A 20,217-nucleotide genomic window follows, 5' to 3' on the forward strand; every position below is an offset into this window, starting at 1 on the left:
CTGGGTTGGTCTAGAGCAGATCTGTGTCTCGTCCTCATTATCACGGTATTATTAAATCAGTTGACTTACAAGGTACGCCAGAAATGAAGCAGGTCAGGACCCTCAGGTCAGCACGTTCCCGTCCGGACACAAAGCTCCTTGAAGGCCCAACAGAATGAGACCCTCCGTGCTTCGGGTTGGGTTGGATCCCGTCTCACCGCTTCCCTGGGGTTGTTTAAGGTTTTCTGCTTTCACCAACGGTGGGTACTTGTTTTCAAGAGCGAGACAGCCGGTTTCGTGAGGCTGTGGGGGAGGTGGGCGATACGCTGCAAGATGGGTCTTTGATATTTCTGTTTGAAGTCGATGCTTGAGGTTGGGTTGTGAGCCTCTTGCTTATACGGAGCGGCAGTCGCCTCCTTTAACGTGGATTTGTGTTTGTCTAACCACTTGCTGGTGGCCGTGAGCTGTTTACAGCCCAGCCCTTCAATGGGCCATGTTGATTGCAAAGAGTTGCTGTCTCAGCAAATTGAATTAATTCGCCGTCACTTAAAACATCATCTTCTAATACTATGTAACTTCAGGTCCATCAAATACCAACTTTTGTTGATAAAATATTGGTTTACTTTTTCAGTGGTCAAGAAGTTGAAAAGCAGTTTCCGCTCATCAAAGGGATATAACTATATATACTTTAAAAGCTTGCGTTTCTGAAGAATTTCCTAAATATCTTAAATTCCAGGTTTTCTGTTTGAAATAGTTATTCAGCAGAATTAATGATAAAACTTTTGCTTCATAAACTTACAGTGGAAACATGAGAGCGAACAAGCTGGCTTCTGAAGTGCTGAGTGCTATGACCTTGCATTTGTCAAATACAATACGCTGAATATTTTTAAACGTATTGCTCAGTTTCCTTTCTGAAGTACCTATTATGATATGTTCTAAGCATGTGACTATTTCTAAATTCATTCAAACTATTGTAATTTCCTGAAAACCCTCAGCTAGCATTCTTAGGGAAATTCTTTGAGTAAGGACACATGTGCAGAACAGGAGATTTATGTGACTCATTCTAAAGATGTTGAAGAAATGCAGTCTGGCTCATTACGCAGGGGACAGCTTTGTCAATATTTCAGATATTACATAAACCACTCCATCAAAAACCTTGCAGTTATTGGACTCCTGTGATTCCCGCACACTATGAAGGCCCATTCAAATGTATCTGGTTTACGTTGCAAAGAAGATGTTTAGAAAACGGTTAAAAAGTGTTAGAAAATATTAATATACATAGTTGGCAAACTTTGTGTGGGTTATGTAGGAGTTTGTTGAACTGGAAATTTAATATGTAAAACATGGAAAATACAGAAAGATAGGCAGTTCAGAGCAATCTCCCCTGAAACAAAGAACCTGAAGGAAATAGTGGCAAGATGTGCTGCACTGCAGTGTGCTAATAACGGAGAGTGGGAGTTTCCCCCCACACCCTTGCAATAGTCTTGCCTTTCCTGGGCTTTCAAGTGGCAGCTCACACACAGGTCAACAGAGCGTTGATGTTGGTTGTAAGAATTTTTAAGTAACGATGGGCCAAAGTCCGTTCACGTCCCTTAAACAGAACTCGAACCCTCGCTTGCATTTCTGCTGCTGGGGCTGTCTAACCTTTGGGCAGGCTGTCTGCGAACGTGGTGAATCCCTTCTTGCGCAAAGCAGAGACTGGGTGGCATCCCCAAAAGGATGACATACCGAGGACAGAAGCAGCTTGCGTGCCTTTGGGTGCACAGCCAGATCTGGGGGCACTGATACCCGCGGCAGTAGGAATGAAAGCAAGAGGCTCCTGAAGGTTTTCCAGGTATGGAGTCACTGCCTTGCAGAAAGACATTCAGTTCAGTGCTCAGCAGCCTGTTGGAGCAAATGGACAAGAGAAGAATTATTAGGAAATACAGATACATCAAATGACATCGTTATGTCATTGTCTGCATTCATCGGAGCGTGAATCTTGAAGGACAAAGGAGACTGGTAGCAGCAGGATGAGGGTAATCAGAGACCTCCATATGAAGCAAAATGGATCAGGACTCCACAGTCCAGAAGAAGAGACAGCTGGTAGAGATCTGCAATGTCATGAATGACTGAGAAGATTAGTTGGGAGTGGTGTCTGTCCCAACAGAGGTACCGGAGAACGTGTAACGAAGTTGTCGGGAAGCAAATTCAAAACACACAAAATAGGCACCTCTTAACACATAACTAGATACACGGAATTCAATGGCAGAGCTGATTGCTGCAGTGCATTAAGTATGCTGAAAGGGTACCTGGTTTCAAAAGTGATGAGGTAAACTCATGGATTAGAGCCATTCAAGGGTTATCAAAATAATACTAGCCCTGCCTCTGGAAACGCTGGAGCCACAGATGGAGAGCAGGAGGGAAATGACTGGTGTGTGCTTGCGCTGTTCTTGCGCTCCTCGCTGACAGCTCTTTTGCTTGCCCTTTGCAAGCTAATACCAGGGTAAGGCACTGGTGGGGCTTCCTGACTCGAATCCGAATTACCATTCCGACACCCCCTGAAAGGATGAAAATTGCGAAAATTTAGTTTCTTAACCAAAGTAGGGGAAAACCGAAGGAGGACTTGATAATATTTCTCAGTGATGTGCAAGACAGCTAAGGAAACAGCCCATGCTGGACAAGGCAAGAAATAATGAGCTTAAACATCCATTAAAAAGTTTCCGCTTAAACAGTAGAAAAAGCTCTCCAGCTTGCGCTGGCAGAGGAGGTTGTGGAGGTTAGAAGGATGTTAGAGAAACCCGGAAAGCTGGGCTAGGCCAGGCAAGGCTGCGAGGTTTGGCAGATCTGAAGAAGGGTTGGTGCTCCCTAAAACACTGCCCACACACATCTCTTGATTAAATGTAAGGGTTTACTTCTTCTGAAGCTTGCCTTACCCCGTCAGCCAGCGGTACTGCTAGCACAACCCCCAGTGCCATGGGCACTCTGGGCAAGGGGGCAGATCCGATGACCGCTCCAGGTCGCCTGCGTGCCTTTGGTGGCATCCTCCGCTCCCTAACATGGTCTGTGATTTGCAAATTTTCTTTAGTGCTATCAAGTCAGGCATTTGCCGTGTCAGTCTTAGCCCTCACAAAACAGTTTTGCTTTACAGGGTCTGTTTTGTCAGTCTCCTTGTTGACGTATAAGCTTATTTGAATTACACGAGATGCCAAAATTTATAAAATATTAGCTTAAGTGTCAGATTTTACAGCCATGAAGGGATACAGGTTAAGAACTGTAAGGGTTGCTCCATGATCCATCTGTGACAGTTTGAAGATGCCTCCTATACACATTGAAAAAGTGACATGTCCTCAGCTCTGTTATCTCATTCAGTATTTACTATTTTTGGCTGCTTGTGCTTGAGGCTGAGGAGAGTTCTGAATCGGGCGATGATTCTACAGCAGAAGCAGGGTTAAGACGGGGCTGTTGGCCAGAATGTCTTATACTAAGAAAATGGTCCAGTTGAGGGTGTTTGAAGAACAGGCAGGCTACAACAGCTTACCAGATGCATGCGCGTATGTGCATAAGTGAATCTTTCGGAAGTAGCACTGCCATCAAAGAGGGGATTTAAACTGGGGCAGAAAGAAGGCATCTGAATCCACAAAAATCCATTTGTTTTAGCCCATTTCAGTTCGGGGCTGATGGTCTGCTTCAGCCCCCGCTTGGTTTGAACCACTGTGCCCAGATTCGCATCTCTGCCGTACTTTAAGCAATTTGAGGCATTCTTTCATGTCACGTTTGTCACTTTAATCTTCTTAATCCTGTGGATCTTTTTGTCAAAAACAAAAAAGCCACTATACTCGTCAGGCACTTTAGCTTCCATGGAGCTAAGCAAAGTAGTTTTCATCAGCCCATATTTTTCCAGATGGTTTGTGATCTTGTATCTTATCGGTACCTCCAGGATCTCGCAGATGGCAGTGGCCCAGACTTGTGCATCTACAATTTCCTGAATACTGCCGGGTTTGGTTATTGCTTTTCAGCATATGCTGGGCAGGATTTCTGCTGCCTCGATGGAATTAAGAACAAGAGGCCACGATCAAGATCCCCGTGTTGCATTTGCAGTTTCTCCACTGGCTGCTCTCTGAAAGGTCCTTCAGCCTTTCTGCTTTTCTAGGTCTGGTGGAGAGACAGGGCTGGCGATGGTTCGAGTAGGTTGCTTTGAAAGGCTTTGGGTGAAGGATGGCATTCCCATGTCAGGCAGTATTGGTGTTATGACCCGCCAGAGTTGGCTTCGGGAGTGCCGCAACGTCCAGCTGAGACCAGAGTCCACGCTGGTTTACCTGGTGTAGCCCCGATTACCCCTGCATGCAGCACAGGGCTCTCGAGCAGCTCACAGGCTCCTCCTGCTCTAGCCTTGCTGGTCTCACCTTGAACCCTGCATGTCGGATGATTTTTTGACTTATTCTTGTTTCCAGACGCGTAGGGATGGTGGATCAAATGCACAGCCATGTGTATCCTGCCTCCAGGAGTGGCTGGTGTGTCAGATGGTTCCCAGACACAAGCCTGTACGGCTGCTGGATTTGGTTATAAACCGAGGGCAGATCCTTGTTTTCCATTCTAGTTCTACTTGCTCTTTAGATAACGGGGATGAAAGTGCCACCGTTAGTGCCTACAGCTCAGAGCACTGAGTGTCCAGTGAGCTGTTGGAAAGAAAGCGTTTGATAATATCTGTGTGTAGGGGATGCTGAAGGATTTGCACATCTCCAGCCTGCCTACCCTCCTTTTTTGAAGGGATAGAGCCCAGGGAGATCTCGTGCATCATTCAGTCCTTGGTCCCTGAAGCCACATTCAAACTGCAATACCATCCAACGAACAATATTATAACCATTTTATAGTAGTAAGTCACTCCGGGCTTCTCGGTGCCCTACAGGAGGAAATACAAACAGCAAACATTTTCTGGAATTAGTGACAGAATGCTGAAAGAGGAGGAGGCGGCAGGGGAAACAGGTTGCAGTACGCTGGCCCTAAATCTGGTTGTTATTATGTTTTATGCTGTACCGAGAGATAATCGGTACCATATGATGGTGTAGATGGAAAAGCTCATTGCTCCCCTGCAGTGCTCACCCCTGCACCGGTCTGATAAATTCCAGCATTCCATAAGCCAAACGTTGATTTGGAACAGATGGACCTCGGGTCCTTCAGTGGGATCACAAAGATGCCTAGGCTCAGGCCAGCGTTTCCAGACACCGACTCTGCGGCTAGGCCAAAAAGAAAAAATAAAAATTAGTTGGCATTTTATTCTACAGGACTGGTATTTCAAATGCATCCCAAACGTGAGGGCTGGCAGCGAGAGGGGAAGTGCTAACTCACAGGGTGGCCATCGCGCTTGCAGTGATGTGCGGCGTCGGAAACTCCCAGCGCCGCGGGGAGCACGATGGGAACATGGACACGCTCGGAACTTGCTGCCCTCACGTAGGTGATAACAGCAAATCCCGTGTGCTTCACGCCCAATCTGGGAGCATCAGTTGAAACAGGCTGGTCTCCAGATGCGCTTCACCTGGTAGCTGGGAGATTCCCGGTGGGGTGGTGTTATTGCTTTCCTGGGGAAAAAGCCAAACCGGAGGACTTTGTCTTCTGAGCTTCTGGGTTGGACCAGGACGGACGTAACGGTTCCTCCAGGAGGTGCCTGGGCCGCTGTGCAGGCAGGGTGAGGCAGCAGCCTTCTGCCAGGCCGGGGGTGCTGGGCAGAGGCGGCTGAGGGGTGCGGCTGGGATGCAGAGGAGCCAGGCAGCGGCAGGAGCGGGATGTTTTCCCAGGACCCCCCTTTCCTGCGCAGCCCTGGGGGCTCCTCGCACTTCAGTCCTCGGTACAGGCAGCCTAACACAGGTAAACGCGCCCTTGCTTCTGAAGACGGGACACCGTGGCAGCGGTGGTTTACTCTTGTGCCTTCCCAAGTGACACAAGCTTCTCACCGCCCTGCTGGCAAAGGGAAGGAAGGCAGAGGGTTTACAAAGGTAAGCCGATCGGTGTCTTCTCAAAGGCGGCTTTTGCCACTCAGATTTGGACTCTGTGTATTAAGCGCGTTGTAGTGGCTGTCCAGACCCCGTTATAGTTGTGCCTTCTCCATCCATTTTTGTGTAACTTACTGGAGGTGAGATCTGTTGGGCTGAGTTATGGCACGCATGCAAAGCTGGTAGTGTTAAAAAAAAAAATAAAAAAAAATTAGCATTTCTTGAAGCTGGTTGCTTTAAAAATGACCCTTTTATCCTATAAACATACTTGTTGTTTGCATACTTATTTAGAATCCAAACTGAAGAGATCAGGCAAAGGAAACTGAGGAAGCTGAAAAAGGCTTGAAACTGAAATTTAAAAAGTCATATCCATCTCTTAGTCCCTGGTTTCATGTTTATGGGTGGCTTAGAGTCTTTGGGAAATTTATGAAAATACTTTTACTCCTATTAACAGATTTTACTTAATAGTAAAGGATTACTAATGTAAATCAAATAACACATGGATTGTTCCCAGAACCAGTCGCTCTTTACCTACTTGCCTATGTCCCTCCTGGTTTAGGCCAGCACGTTAAGCTGGAATAAACAACAATTATCAACTCTACTGACATTCCTCTGTTTATGTTTTGTTCTTTTTCTCCAGGCACAATTGCTTAGTAGCGAACTTTAAAACTGCAACTTACATTCTCTTGTTTCCTGTAGGAAAAACAAGTTGTGGCTTATTCTCTTGCTAGAAGTTTCAGACTTGCCACAGATGTGACGAGAAAAGTTTGTTGACTGGAGGAGCATTTCCTTGGGGTCCTGATCAGTCTCTGCCATCTGGGGCATCTGGTGACTATGTGGGGTTGTTTTGTGCCTTGCATTGCCTTTCACACATTCTTCACGTTTTAAAATCCTTTCCTTGTGCTGCTCAGACTCTCCTTCTAAGCCAGGTCAAGGAGGAGAACTCATCCTTGGTGCCTCTTCATGGAGAGGATGTGCCCGAGTGTCACCAGCGCTGCAGGAGAGCAGGATGCAGGCACAGCCGGGTACGATGCCCAGAGGGATGCCGAGATGAGGAGCCGCTTGAGTGGAGGGATGCACAGAGCTCTATAATGTCTTGGCTTAGCTTTGCTCTTAAGCGCTTGTCCAGTAGGGACAATTCACAGTGCTTGGATCAAACGAGCACTTGTCTGTTCGGAGCGTTACCCCAGATGCTGCACGGCTGCTACCGAGATGGAGCAGAGCTATGAACTTTTCTCCTTTGCTGAGGTAACTGAGCTGGTGCTTAGCCTGAACAAAACTCTCAGCAACATCCACAGCCTTCTCACTAATAAACCTGCTCTGCCCCAGAGCTCGCTGGCCTCTCCCCGCGCACGGGGTAGGTCCAGGCTGGCCACCTTTCCCCCTGCGTGTGGGGCCACAGGCTGAGATCCCAAGGGCTGAGAAATTGGTTTCTCTGCCATCACCCACGGGAGTGCTGACAAGACGTACAAAATGGGCTGTAATTCTCAAGTCAGAGCGTGGCTCAGCCGACAGCGGCTCCTGGGTGCACGAGAAGCTCGTCGCTCACGCAGGTCGCGGAGCCAGCAGCAGGGCTACGGGGGTGTCTGGCGTTCAGACCAGGGCGGTGCGTGCGTTTACCCATCACTGCCTATACTGAGTCAGTGCCACAATGGAGACATACCTGGTGTCGTGTCATCTTGCCCCTGAACAGTCCCTTTCCTCCTCGTGAACTATCTTTCAACGTGTTGACACATACAAGGGATTCTCCTGGCCCAAGCAAAATGACTGTATCCATCGCCCACTTCCAAGAGCTCATGCTCTTAAATAGTCATAAGGCAAGTCTGTCCCTGCTTCTTTTTCTTTTCTTTTTCCACAATCAAAGCCTCTATGAGCCCGTAGAAGCATTGTAGAAGTGCTATTAGAGCGATAGATCCGGTGGTTGAAACGGTATTTCCATAAATCCCAATTTAGGTCAGACGGGACAGGTTACTCAGTGAAACAGAAGTTGGCGTAAACGCCCTGCTTCAAATTTGCTTTCCACATTTAGAAGCGACAGTAGTTTTTAAAGTACAAAACTGGTTCTAGAGTCCGTAAATGTGTAGCTTAAATGTGACCAACGTAATAGGCTTAATGTCCTCAGGGAAATCAGTTAATTTTTTCCTTCCTCTCTCCCTCACATACTTTTGACCAATTATTTTAAAGAGTTGCAGATCCATGTTCGCCGTAATTCGGACTTCATTGCTTTAAATCACATCAAAAGGACCTTTAGTCAAGCTTGGATTACCAGCACTCACCAAGACATGCCGTGTGCTGGGGGAGCTGTTGCAGAGCAAGTAGGTTTTGTTGACAGGACTCTCCTGTGTGTTGTATCTTACTGATATCCTAAAAGTTTCTTGGGGATAAATTAATCTCTTCTTAGCAGGCGAAGTCAGGGTGAGTGGTTACGTGTTTCCACACGTGGAAGTACACAGAGATTCAGGGAACTAAGTTGTCTCCACCTTCAGAGGCTGAGACTGGTTTCTCTTCACCTTCAAAGCTTTTTCGCTACCTCAAGCCTGCAAGCGATTTGGTTTTGTTCTTCCTAGCAAAAATTTTTGTATGTTGCCCTTTCCTAGCTAAACCTGCAGACCCGATCCCTGCTCATCCATCAGATCCCCCTCTTTTTGCACTGCCAGGTGCAAACGCGGTGAGCTGTTTTCCCTAGAAATGGCTGCCTTCGGGTCTCACAGGGGTGAATAGGTCTTGCTATGTTGTCTTCTCTCTGCTTTATCTGCTCCGAAATCTGTTGGGACTACACACGGGTGATACTCGGTTCGTAGTGGTTTGTATAACTTGCAATGATGGACTGGGAAAAGGATGCACCACGGCTTCCCAACGGCTCAGCCAATTTATGTACCTGTGTTTTAGGAAAGCCTCAAATGTCCCTCCTTACACTGCATATCATATTGAGTACGTAAGTACCTGCAATTGGTAATCGCTGCAATAATTTTAAAAGCACCTTTTTCATTCTCGGTTAGAGTATGTCAGAGCCCAGGTGTGAACACGGGTGTGTGACACACGTGCTTCGCTCCTAAACGATCCTGCCACGCTTCTAACTTATCCGCAGCACAAGTGACCTGCTGCGATGGACGTTTTGAGGTTTAAATAATGGTTCTTTGGGATCCTTGAACAAGATATTATAAAAGTGCAACATCCTACTGGAAATATCAAAACCCATGGTGAAAGTTATTACTCTGCTACAGTGGGACACAGTGCATAGACTGAATCAAAATCGCTACATGAGCGGGGAAATACTTGTAAAGAGTAATATTGTCACTTCTAGAAACGTGCAATGCTTTGGTTTGGCTTCTTAAAAGTGAAAAAGCAGCACACGAAAGTTAGGGTCTAAGAGCCGCTGGGTTAGGATAACACTTGCCATATATAATACAGACATTTGGGGGGATATTTTGAGCGCCACAGACTCTGATAACCCGTTGAAAAATATTTACAGCATCTGCAATGTTTTCAGATGGGATGTAGTAAGAGAACTCTACTGACGAGGTTACTTTGAGTGAAAGTTTAAACTTATTTTGTTATCACAGTGCTAGAAGGAGAAAGCTGCAGGGGTTAAAGACCTCTCAAAACTTTGGCCGGACACCTGAGCGCCTGTGAGCAGAAGCGTACGTTCCCAGGTGGGAAATGCTCCGGTGGGCAGTACTGCAGGAAGGCGGTGCTTTTAGTTCTGCTCCTTCACCTGCAGTGGATGCTGTCAGATTTTGGAAGGCTGTGCCTCGTCCTACGTGACTATTACAATTCCTATTTTTGGTTAGAGCTCGGTCTCGGTGCGGGAGTTAGCGACACAACAGGCCGCCGGTTGCTCTGCAGTGAGGGTATAGCCAGTGTGCCAGTCTCGCATGCTGTGGGTCAGCCTCTGATGGTGCTAGTCATTAAAATGATTTTATTTTTTTTTTTTCCATTTCAAACATTTTACGAAATGGCACAATGTAAACATTTTTCTGACACGTCGTTCTCCTGAAAATGTGCCCAGCTTCGTTCTGGGCAGCCCCATGTGCCTGGATGATGGCGAGAAGTTCATCTTGCCTTGCCTAGCTATTTACAGGTCTGCCCTCACCATAACAGTGCATTCCCATGGTCCTGGCCTGTTGGTTTGCACTTGAGTGAAATACAGTGTAAGAGTGCTAGATACGGGTCAGGGTCATCTTAGCCTTCATCAGAACAGGTTTATTATTTAAATGCCACTTCCCACTGATGTTGGGATCACTGAGGTTAGCTGTTACGTGTTCAAACTGGTAGTTCACTGCAAACCATTGAAAAACGCACGTGGTAAACTTTGGCTTGTTATCAGACATCGCCAAATTCAGCGTATCAAAGGCAGCAGAAATGGCTATGACTACTCGCTCATCTCATACCAAAGGTTGGAAGATTGTCTGAGTAGGAGGCTTTTTCCAGTTGATATTAACAAACAAATGCCACGTTTTTCCAGGAACTAACTTTTTGCCCAGCCAGCGTGGACTCCAGCACTTGAGCCGACGTTTATTTTGGCATGTATTATCAGCCTCCGTAATTCTTCTCAGTGCCATCCACATTGTCTTGCTAAGCAATTTGTTAGGTTTTTGTGTCTCTCCCTATGTCCTTTGAACTTTTTGGTTCTGCAGCATTCAGGAACTTCCTTCCCAGTCCCATCAAACACAGTCCCACCTCGCACTGGGCACCCTTTCTTAATAGCTGACCAGGGGCTGGTATCCTGGAGCTCGCAGCTACGATGACTTCTGTGGAAGACTGCCCAAATTTAATCAGCTTGGTGTGGTCTTACTGTGGGTGACAAGAAATCCAGCTCTGGACTCTGCTGCCTTGCACGGTTGTTTACCGCACTCCAGTGTTTGCCTGCAGCCTTTAAGCACCTCCCAGTTTTCTTGTCAATTCACGCATTTGTAACTGAAAAAACAACCACCCTGCTCACTGAAGAGGAAGGCCCTGACTTGACTGCTAGCGCCTTTTCACCCTGGCACTACGTGGTTTATGGTCACTTTTAGCTAAAAGTGGTTTCCCATCACGAAGCACTAAACTTTTCCCACACACGGACCGAGGCCAAGCCTCTGCTTCTGGTTGAGTGTGTTGAAGTTAAGGTTTTCTTAGCACCTGTGATGCATGAACCAGGGGTCTTCAGTTTGGACCGTGCTGTTGGAAGAGCATTCTGTCAACAGCCTCCTTGGAGACATCATTTAGTTTTGTGCTTTAATATGTCCCAGGACTTAGGGTTGCTCTAATTAATCCCTTCAGTTTCTCAAACTCCTCCTTTATATTGAACAGGAACACTGGCAGGTTTGGATATGAACGGGTAGGTTTGGGTAATTAGGTTAAACTCAAATTTTCCCCATAGCCACTAATCCAAGAGTAGTGGATTTTATGCCCCATCTTTTTCCTGCTAAGGTGAGCGTGTTCTTACGGGCATGGTGTATCTGTGATCTGCAGCTAAGTTAGATTTCTTTCCAGAACTCTTATCTCAGTTCAGCAGCATTTGCATCTTTGTTGGTTTAACTTTGAGGCCTGGCTTTCTACTGCTGAAAACTTACGGTCATCCGCATGCTTCTAAAATTGTCCTACTGTAGCTCTTAGAGTACGTCTGCGCTCAGGCGACTGACACGCGCCAAACAGCACTTCCACCTTCCCCAGGACTTAGTCAACGTGCACAAATCAGTATCGTCTTTTTCGAAGAGCAGCCTACAAATGCCCAATGCTTGTCAGCAAGCCACCACTTTGTGCAGGTTCTTCCCTTCTTCAAGGCAACGTTCTCCTGTAATAATATATCCATTTTTTCCAGGCCTACCACAGGGAGAAAGAGTGCCATATTTCCTAACGTGTTTGGTATATTTGGTGAGGCCCTGCCTCAGCTCCTCTTTCCATCGCTGTCTCAAAGCAAAGGAAACATCTTCAGAGTTGTCCTCTGCTAAATGCACTCTCTAGAGACAAATACGGATGGGTTTTCTTGTTGGCTGACCCGTGGGTTAGTAGAGCTGGGGCTGGTCTAGGGCCTTCCTCCCATCCTTTTGGAGGGGAGTCATCCGGGTGATGTTTGTAGTCCTGTTCAGCTCAACACCGAGTCGACTTAGTTCAGGAACACCCACTCCAGGAGGAAAGCTCACCGCCTGGGCTGACCCTCTGCCCTCCTAGTGCCTGTGGCTTGTCTTCTGCTTTCACTATCGCTCCTTCTGGCCCCATAGTGGCTTATGCACCTGGCTGAGATGAGCGGTTCATGAACACCCACGGGGTTCCAGATAAGGCAGGCTTCATTTGCTGTGATGTTGCTGATGATACCATGTAAGTGTTCCTCTGAGGAAGGAGTGCTGTTGTCATCCTTTGTTCGGTGGTCGCTACCATCTGGTTGGGTTCTGGTGCTCGCTTCCAAATATTATGCCTTGCTTTGGCTTGTGCGTGTTGCCCCACAGTATGTGTGGTGACTCTACTGGGTTTTGTGAACTCTGACTTTAATCTTCCCGTGCCTTTACATCTCAGATCCCTTCTCCTGTGCTGCAGTGGAGTCTCAATGAGCTCTGCAGACCCAGCTTGACATGGGTGCCTTCCTTCTCTCAGCAAATTTGAACAGCTTTGCCAAAGGATAATAAAGTGGCTTCCACTTGCCAGCTTCTGAAGATTTTTCTCCCAGCCTAACAGCCATCTGGCCTCTCTGCAGCATCTTCAGCAGATTCTAACATCCCAGTTTTGAATTTTCTGTGTTTTCAGTGATGATCAGATCTGTTGCTACTTTTGCTCTAGGGACCCACCCTTTTGTACCTCTGGTACACTCATTCCTCATACCTCGTGGGTTTGTGTGAAACACTGAATTTATTACATTTCTCTCCTATGCCTTCATGTCTTGATTAGATGAAAAATGTTAAAAACGACAAGTATTTCAAGATGGTCTGTTGTTGGACAGAAAGGCTGCCTTCTGATATCAGTCTTCCTTGTTGGTGGCTCTCAGTAGATCCAGAAGGTGATGCTATTTAAACTGCCTCCCGCCAGCCACATTTTTAGAAAGTTACAACTCATTTTTCCAGTTTGGATGTTTTCTTAAAGCATTTCGTTCCTACACCTTCCCTGCACAGTGACTCACCAGGAGAGCACGAGACTCTTGAGTAATGCTCCCTGCTCAGCTGGCCCGTCTCAGCCTTCTCAACTGCGTGATTCATTTCGGAGATGCTGCGCAGCGAGACCTGGCTGGCCGACTCCGCAGGAGCCCACACTGCTCTCTCTTCTCCTTGAAAATGCTTCGGCTTTGACCCTGCAGGTGCTGGCAGGCCAGGACCTCAGGAGACGTGAGCAACGCTGGCTTCGTGCACGGATCAGCCCAGTGGGCTCATCAGCCGCTGCAGGGTGGCTTGTCTGGCTGTCTGGCTTTTCTGCCTTTAGCTAGGAAACAAGTGTGGCAGCAGCAGCTGCTGGGATGGGTTGTTCCCCTCCCCTCCCAAGTTCAGCCCTCCAGCTGGGCGAAGAAGGTGCAGCTCTCCCCTGTGTTTGCACCAAGGTCGTCGTCGAAGGATCTCCGTCTTTTGTTTTCCTTTTTACCTTGCATAGTCATTTGTTCCTGTTCAAAGGGGCCATAAAATGGTACCACTAATTTAAGTTAATAAAGAAGTCTGATTAGGTTATGCCTAACATGCTGTTATCATTAGGAGTAGTCATCCAAAGGCAGAAGATGAGGGTTCGAGGTCAATATTTTTGCAAAAGCAGAATTACGCATCTCAAGGGCTTAATTTCCAGTTCAAACCAGCATGGGAAGTTCAGAGTCAGGTAACATTACGTAGCATATAAGCTTTTGCACTGAGCAGTTGACCCCAAAGGACACTTTCAGACTGCATGTAACCGCTGTGGGATTTTTATTACCAGATGACATGATCGCAGATGGCATAAATGGACGGTATTCGACAGAGCAGCGAGAACGGGAGGTGCTTTGTCTGTCTGTAGTGCCCCGGAGCTGGGACTGTGAGTCAAACTGCGCTTTTGGAGGAAACCTCTGTGTTGAGTGGGTGACACTGAGTCACAGCTGTGAACGGACACATCCCACCTTTCCCAGTGGGTAACTGTCGATGCATTTGCAGCCTCTTGTTCCTCTCCATGTGGTTGTTTTTTGGCTGCAAAGCCTGCGACTGGGCTGGCAGTCGTGGCCCGTGGGCTTTGCCAGTGGCTGCCCTTTGCACTGGCTTGCTGATTTGAGCAAGTCGCTGTGTCACGTTGTCCCCTGCAGTATGGCAGCAGCAGCAATTCCTGTCCCTTGTGCATTGTGCCCCTCAGAGAACGGCTGCAAAAGCTGCAGCTCCCTGGCTTAGCGTGTAAAAATCAGGTGTGAGCAGCAGACTTGTGCATGTGCTGATAAGAAGCGGGGTTTGTAGGACCTGGAGCCCCCAGAAGCCCGGCTGTAGCCAGGGCACCTCTGCACGAGCACCTCCAGGTGGACCTGAGCTCTGGGGCCGGGGCTCCTGGGTGGACGGGGAGAGGGGCTGCAGCTGGGAGCGCCCCCCCGGCACGGGGCAGGAGTGGGGCTCCCGGATCCCTCGCGGGCGCTGTTCTTCAAAACTCTGGGATTTCTGGTGAGGAATTTCTAAAACGGTCTGTGCAGCAAACACGCTACACGCACCGTAGTGTTGTAAATCGATTTGTGGAGCTTCTGGCTCCCGGCGGATCCATCGCGGAGGGGAAGCACCGCAGATTTTGCCAGCGGCCGAACGAGCCCGTTCCTGGCTGGGAGCCGCGCGCTCGCTCCTCCGTCCCTACAGGCACCGGCTTTCCGCTGGGCAAAGTCTCGGCAAGGATCCCACAGCTGTCAGGCCCCCATATGGCCGTTTCCTAATATGGGATGGTTTTTTCCAACAAACTCTTTAAATAAGAAGAAGCGATGCAGAGTTTTGACAGGTCTGTCTGGTTCGATAAGCGAAGCGGCGGTACCCGACGCGTGAGAAGGAACGAGGAAGATAAAACAAGCCTGACTGCACTGCCTTGCGTTTGGGAGTAAATGGTCGCTATGTAAGATTTAAAGCGCTGGGGACTAAATTTCCCTAGTGCTGCCAGACGGTTTGTGTTTAATTTAAGGGCGCAGACACAGCAACGTCCTCCTGAATGTCGCAGGAGTTGCCCCAGACTGAGATACCCCCGTAGGGGAAAAATATGCCCACGCGCTGCTCGATTGCACGTCCCCTGGTAACGGACGGCTAGGTGCCTGCCTTTTACGTGGCTGATTTTAATATTCTGTGTATTTATTTCTAGATACTGTCAGAAGCTGCGTAGCAAAGCTGTTCTTCAGCTGTCCCCTGAAGGGCCGTTACTGCTTGTACAGTAAATCCAGCTTTACCCTCATCAGCCGGCAGCCCCCGCTGTGGATCCACATCATGTTCCTCTTTCAGCAGGTGTGTGCGATACCCGTCACTGGCGCCTCTATATCCTTCACGTTGTACTGGGAACCAGAAAAAAAAGTTTAAATGGTTAATGTTGCTAAATACGCTTCTAATCCACGGTGCTTTGTGACCGTTGTGACTCCTCAGAAAGTCACTATAGTAGGTTGAGGCGATTTTGCAGTTTCTAAGTTTTTATATTTCTATTAAGCGCAACAAATCGAAACTGTCTGGAGAGATTACAAAGTCTGGGGACAAAAAAGTGGGACCAAGCCTTATTGTCCTCGTTCAGGCAAAATTTCCAGTAAGTCCCAGGTGCCTTGCAAGCGAGCAGGAGCTTTGCAGTGGATTTGCAGGAGATGAGAGTCAACCCCGAGGCTGCAGGTGGAGGGCAGAGGTGCAGCACCCCCTTGGGAATTTTACTGCAGAAGTTTTGACTGAGCAGGATTTGCAAAGTGGATCGCTGCTGTTCTCTTACCAACCCTGAAGCTATTTTCCCATGTTTAATAGCGTTTCCAAATACAGCCCAGTATTTGGGTGTATGTGGAACTTCCTAATAGGTTACAAATAGTATGAAATTGTAGGAGAAAACCCTTCATTCATGCTTCAAGGTGAAACAGATGGCTTTTGTGTTAAAATAGTAAGGTTCATTTTCTTAACCTATGTAGAGCCGTTCACCACAGCTCATCCCACCCTAATGTGACCTTAGAAATACGAAGGATTTATCTGAAATTTAAAACATGCACGGCGGGTTGCGCTGTGAATTTAACAGCTCAAATCACTCTTCCCTGTGTTTTCTCCTAGAAATAAATACAAAAAATGTGTTTCAAAAACGCAGGCCAGTAGGAGGTGGTCAGGGAGGGAGGGGATGGTGACAGCAGAGAAAAGGAAGCAAAGAGCAGAGGCAGAAACAGGAATGAGAAGATGAAAGGGGAAAATGAGGGAGGGGAATGACTCTGTAAATGAAAACCTGAAGAAAGAGGTTGAATTTTAACAGGCCCTAGAGAGAATAAATGAATTATGTTAGAAATGTATCATTTCGTTCCCGATGAGAGGAAGTCAGATGTTGAAAAACACGGACAAAAGTACCAGCCTGCGCAGAACCGAGGAAGGAGGAGCGGGAGCAGAGGAGCGGGGTGGCGGAGCTGGCACGCCTCGCTGCGTTCAACACAACGGCCTCTGCGCTGTCTGTGCTTCGGGGTTTGCATCGGTTGCACCGACGATGTAATCACTGATCCACCTTTAGTCCTTAGTGCCTCGCCTTCTCCTGATACATTTTTCATTGGAAAACCTCTCCCTTTAATCCCTTCCCAGATTATTCGGAATTTGGCCCTGCCACCTCCAGCTTTTATCAGGATTATTGAGCTCCGCACAGTCCCCAGCTCACAGGGGCCACATTCCTTCTCTTCCCCACTCCTCTGCTCATTGCCCCCCTTCCCCAGCCCCACGTGCCCCTGTCTATGCTGTAAACACAGCACTTAATATGCTTTTTTTAGGGGGAAAAAAAAAAAAACAACACGGTTCCACTGAGCATTCGAGCCTGCTGTGCAACAGGAGGGTGTTTAATGTCTGATAATTTATCGTTTTCTTTTGTTCGAAATCCTAAAGCTTTTAAGTACTGGATATGTAACTATTCTAAAATTAAATACAGGGCACTAAATTCAGCCCTGGGATAATGTTATTTAAGCCTGTGAAATTGTACAAGAGATAGGTTTGACATAAAATGTATTTATAGCGTGTTAATAACAAGTTAAATGGTGATAAAAATGTAGTTTTCAGCAGATCTGTCAGGGATTCACAGACAGACAACTAATATACAGTTTCTGCAGATTTCAATACTAGTTCCTGTAGTTTTATTCCTTTTTTGGTGGTTGCTCCATGTTCTGTTTGACACTGCGTTCTGCAAAAGTAAAAGCAAGAGAGACTTTTTCTCTCAGGTCTCCAGAACGGGTCCTTAACTTCATGACCCTGCTTCCTATATAATTTTGAAAGTATCAGTGAATAGTTACATCATCTTTTGATGTAACTTGGATGGAAGCTGTGAAATGGCAAATTGTTCGTGTTGGGCAGTAGGGAGGGAAGCGTGTGTCAGCGGAGATCTGAGGAATTGTCTTCCAGTTAAGTGATGATTAACAAAAGGAATAAAATTACAATAAGGGGTGATGTTAGAGAGGTTATTCCACAGACGGGATGCTTAGTTTCACAAATTCATTCATTAAGATCATCCTTTAGCGCTATATGATTTATGGTTTAATTTCCCTCATCAGGCGGGACAGCAGGACCCCGCTGTGGTGGCACCGGCGAGCAAGGGGCTGCCTGACGTGTCCCTTTCTAACACCTTCTCTGTTGCCGCTCGTAAATTTGCCAAACACGAACTACTAGGGCTGCCATTTTCTCGTGCCAGGCGGCTGCGTGGGGCTGACCTCTTCTGCCTTTTAATTTGGGCAAAGTGACCCAGCTGTTCCTGACAGCTTAGCTGGAAAGAATGCGTTGCCTCGGCCACGGTACAAGTCCTGGTTGAGCCTCACTGAAGCGTGTCTGTGTCAGCTGGATGCCAGACACTGGGATTAGGACTGTTGGGCTTCTGCTTAGAAAGAGAAGCAGGAATGTCCATCCAGGAAAGCTCCGTTAAAAGGATGCCGTTCCTATTGCGAAATCAAATTCGTGAAATACGGAAAGCCAGCTCTGCTTGTGCACTCTTCGCTTGGCTCCTGCATGCAAATGCATTTTTTAATTACAAGGTCATGCAGCAGATAGAGCAGAGGCAGGAACGTGGAGCTCTCTCTCGGCTGCAGTAGTGTTCTCGTAGCGTTGGCCTTGTGCGCAGTTTATACGCAAAGAACTTAACGCTGTTGAAGTATTAGAATAACTCCAGGCAGGATAAGGCTGTACCCTCGCTGTCCTTTGCAACAGGGAGCTTTGGAGGCGAGAGCACCCAACCCCACGTTTCATCTTGCTTTGTGAATGTTCAGGGCATGAAAATTCCTGTCCTCTGCAAAATCCGTGTTGAACGCGTTCTCTGGAGTTTTTTCTCCGGCATTTCATCCCCCGCTCTGTCCAGCGCAGTGGCAAACGGGGCGCTGTTACCCTTCCCGGCACGAGGACCGAGAGCTGCAGTCAGGTCCGGATAAGCACGTACAAACCTGCAGCAGTGCGAAGCGCCTCTTCGCGTTAGCTGGTAAATGACGCGTCTTTTCCAAAAGGATGCGTGTCACTGAGGTCTGCACCCGGTCCCCAGAGGCCAGCGCTGCTAACCTTTTGATAAAGTAGCGTTTCAAGACAAAAATGACATGCCAGTTGCTACGCGCGCAGTGGGAGCTGATAGATAATCTTCGGTGAGCCACAGACCTTAACGACATGTCGTGTACAGTAAAAAAAAAAAAAAAGCCCCAAAGGAAATGAAATATCTGAAGATTTATGTAATTGTCTGCATATTGATCCATCGTAACTCCTTATGGAGAAATGAACTAATCCCTGGTTATTGGCATGGCTGTCCCACTGTAAGAACAAGATGCTCTTTGTTAATGGCCCAGTAAAAAGTGCTTGAAATCCTGTTTTCAACGTTTTCTTCAGAGCTTGTTTGCAGAACCTTTGTCTATACAGAGTAGTTCTGTGCAAGTCCTCAAGGCCCTGTGGGAGAAGACACAGCTCAAGGGGACGCACAGTTTTGAAACTGCCATGATCCAGTCTACGTTTCCACACCAAAAGGTAAGCTTTTGCTTTTTCTTCCTCAGAAATAAATAGTAGAAGAACTTTGCCCTGACTTTCAGAACAGCTGTACAAGGGCCTTTACAATAGCTACAGCAAGTCTTTGCTGTGCCTAAATCGTGAAAAACAAACCCCCTTTCCCTGCCCCCTTCCCTTTGCCTTCGCTCCGAGCATTTGCACGTACCGCCACGCCAAGCCCTCTTCTCCTGGATGGCCGTGTGGCAATCCGCAGCGCGTGCCTCTGACCTCCCTTTCACGTGAAGCACTCGGCTTGTGGCGAGGTCGAAAAACGTTCACCAGCCATTACATTTCCAGCCTTCGCAGAGGGTCCACAGTGCGGCTTTGCACTGCGCTTTGAAAGGACTCCAGGCTTGTTCTCCACCCCCTCCTACATGCTTCGTGTGGATTATTCCTGACGTGATGAAAACTAGTGATGCTACATACGGATTTTTTCCTGCTCGCAGTTTCAAACTCAAGACTCAGGTTAGCTGCCGCTATGGACTGTTTGGCAGCCACTTGGAAATCCACCTAGTTAAACACAGGCTTGGATTTTATGAAAATGATCGTTTGCACATGCACCATTAGTTACCCCCATCAGTTTAAAAGATTACCCTTTCAAAGCTGTTTACTGTCTCCAGGATTTCAGCGAATGCTATTTCAAAGCTATTAATCAGGCTTCTTGGAAAAGGACGCTGTAGGATTGTAAAACAAATACCTATTTATTCCTGAACATCTCCATCCAGCTCAGTTGGATGAAATGAATTGTCAAACATGATTTTAAAATACTCTCTCTCAGAATATCGTTAAGCATGAAGATGCCTGACTGAATAAGATTAATTTACTAAGGTTATGGCTGATTTAAAAGCAGGACTTTTGTTAGAAACACCTTCTGAACCCCCAAGATAATGTTGCATTGAAGTAGGAACTCCTGCTGTGGCTTGCAAGAGGAGTCGGGGATCCCCACATCTGAGACCCAGCTTATGGGCCAGTTTGACTTAGACACAGTGGAGCTTGCGCTAAGTATTTTAGCTGCTATTGAAATCCTTGCCTGACTCATCCGAAGGCATTAGAACTGCTTTTCTGTCAATACTGGCTTAACTGGAGTCCGTGGCAAGATCTACGAGTCGAAAGTCGGAGCTGGTGGAGTGTAAAAGAGTTTGGGGTGAATAAAGAGCTTAGGGAAGAGCATCCCTTCA

At 47.3% G+C, this 20,217-nt stretch overlaps 1 protein-coding gene across 3 annotated transcripts in view; it reads left to right on the forward strand.

Annotated features, from left to right (window-relative positions):
- VEPH1 (ventricular zone expressed PH domain containing 1) overlaps positions 1-20,217 on the forward strand; it is an 87,941-nt gene that overhangs the window by 48,237 nt on the left and 19,487 nt on the right. For 2 of the 3 annotated variants that reach the window (XM_086468201.1, XM_086468203.1), the window contains 2 exons: positions 15,189-15,328; positions 18,887-19,021. In XM_086468201.1, coding sequence (XP_086324327.1) covers positions 15,189-15,328; positions 18,887-19,021 — 275 coding nt within the window. The remainder of the gene's footprint in view (positions 1-15,188; positions 15,329-18,886; positions 19,022-20,217) is intronic. The other variant, XM_086468202.1, reaches the window with a different exon arrangement.

Source organism: Leptosomus discolor, chromosome 7, assembly GCF_034619465.1.
Source record: "Leptosomus discolor isolate bLepDis1 chromosome 7, bLepDis1.hap2, whole genome shotgun sequence".
Classification (NCBI taxonomy): domain Eukaryota; kingdom Metazoa; phylum Chordata; class Aves; order Leptosomiformes; family Leptosomidae; genus Leptosomus; species Leptosomus discolor.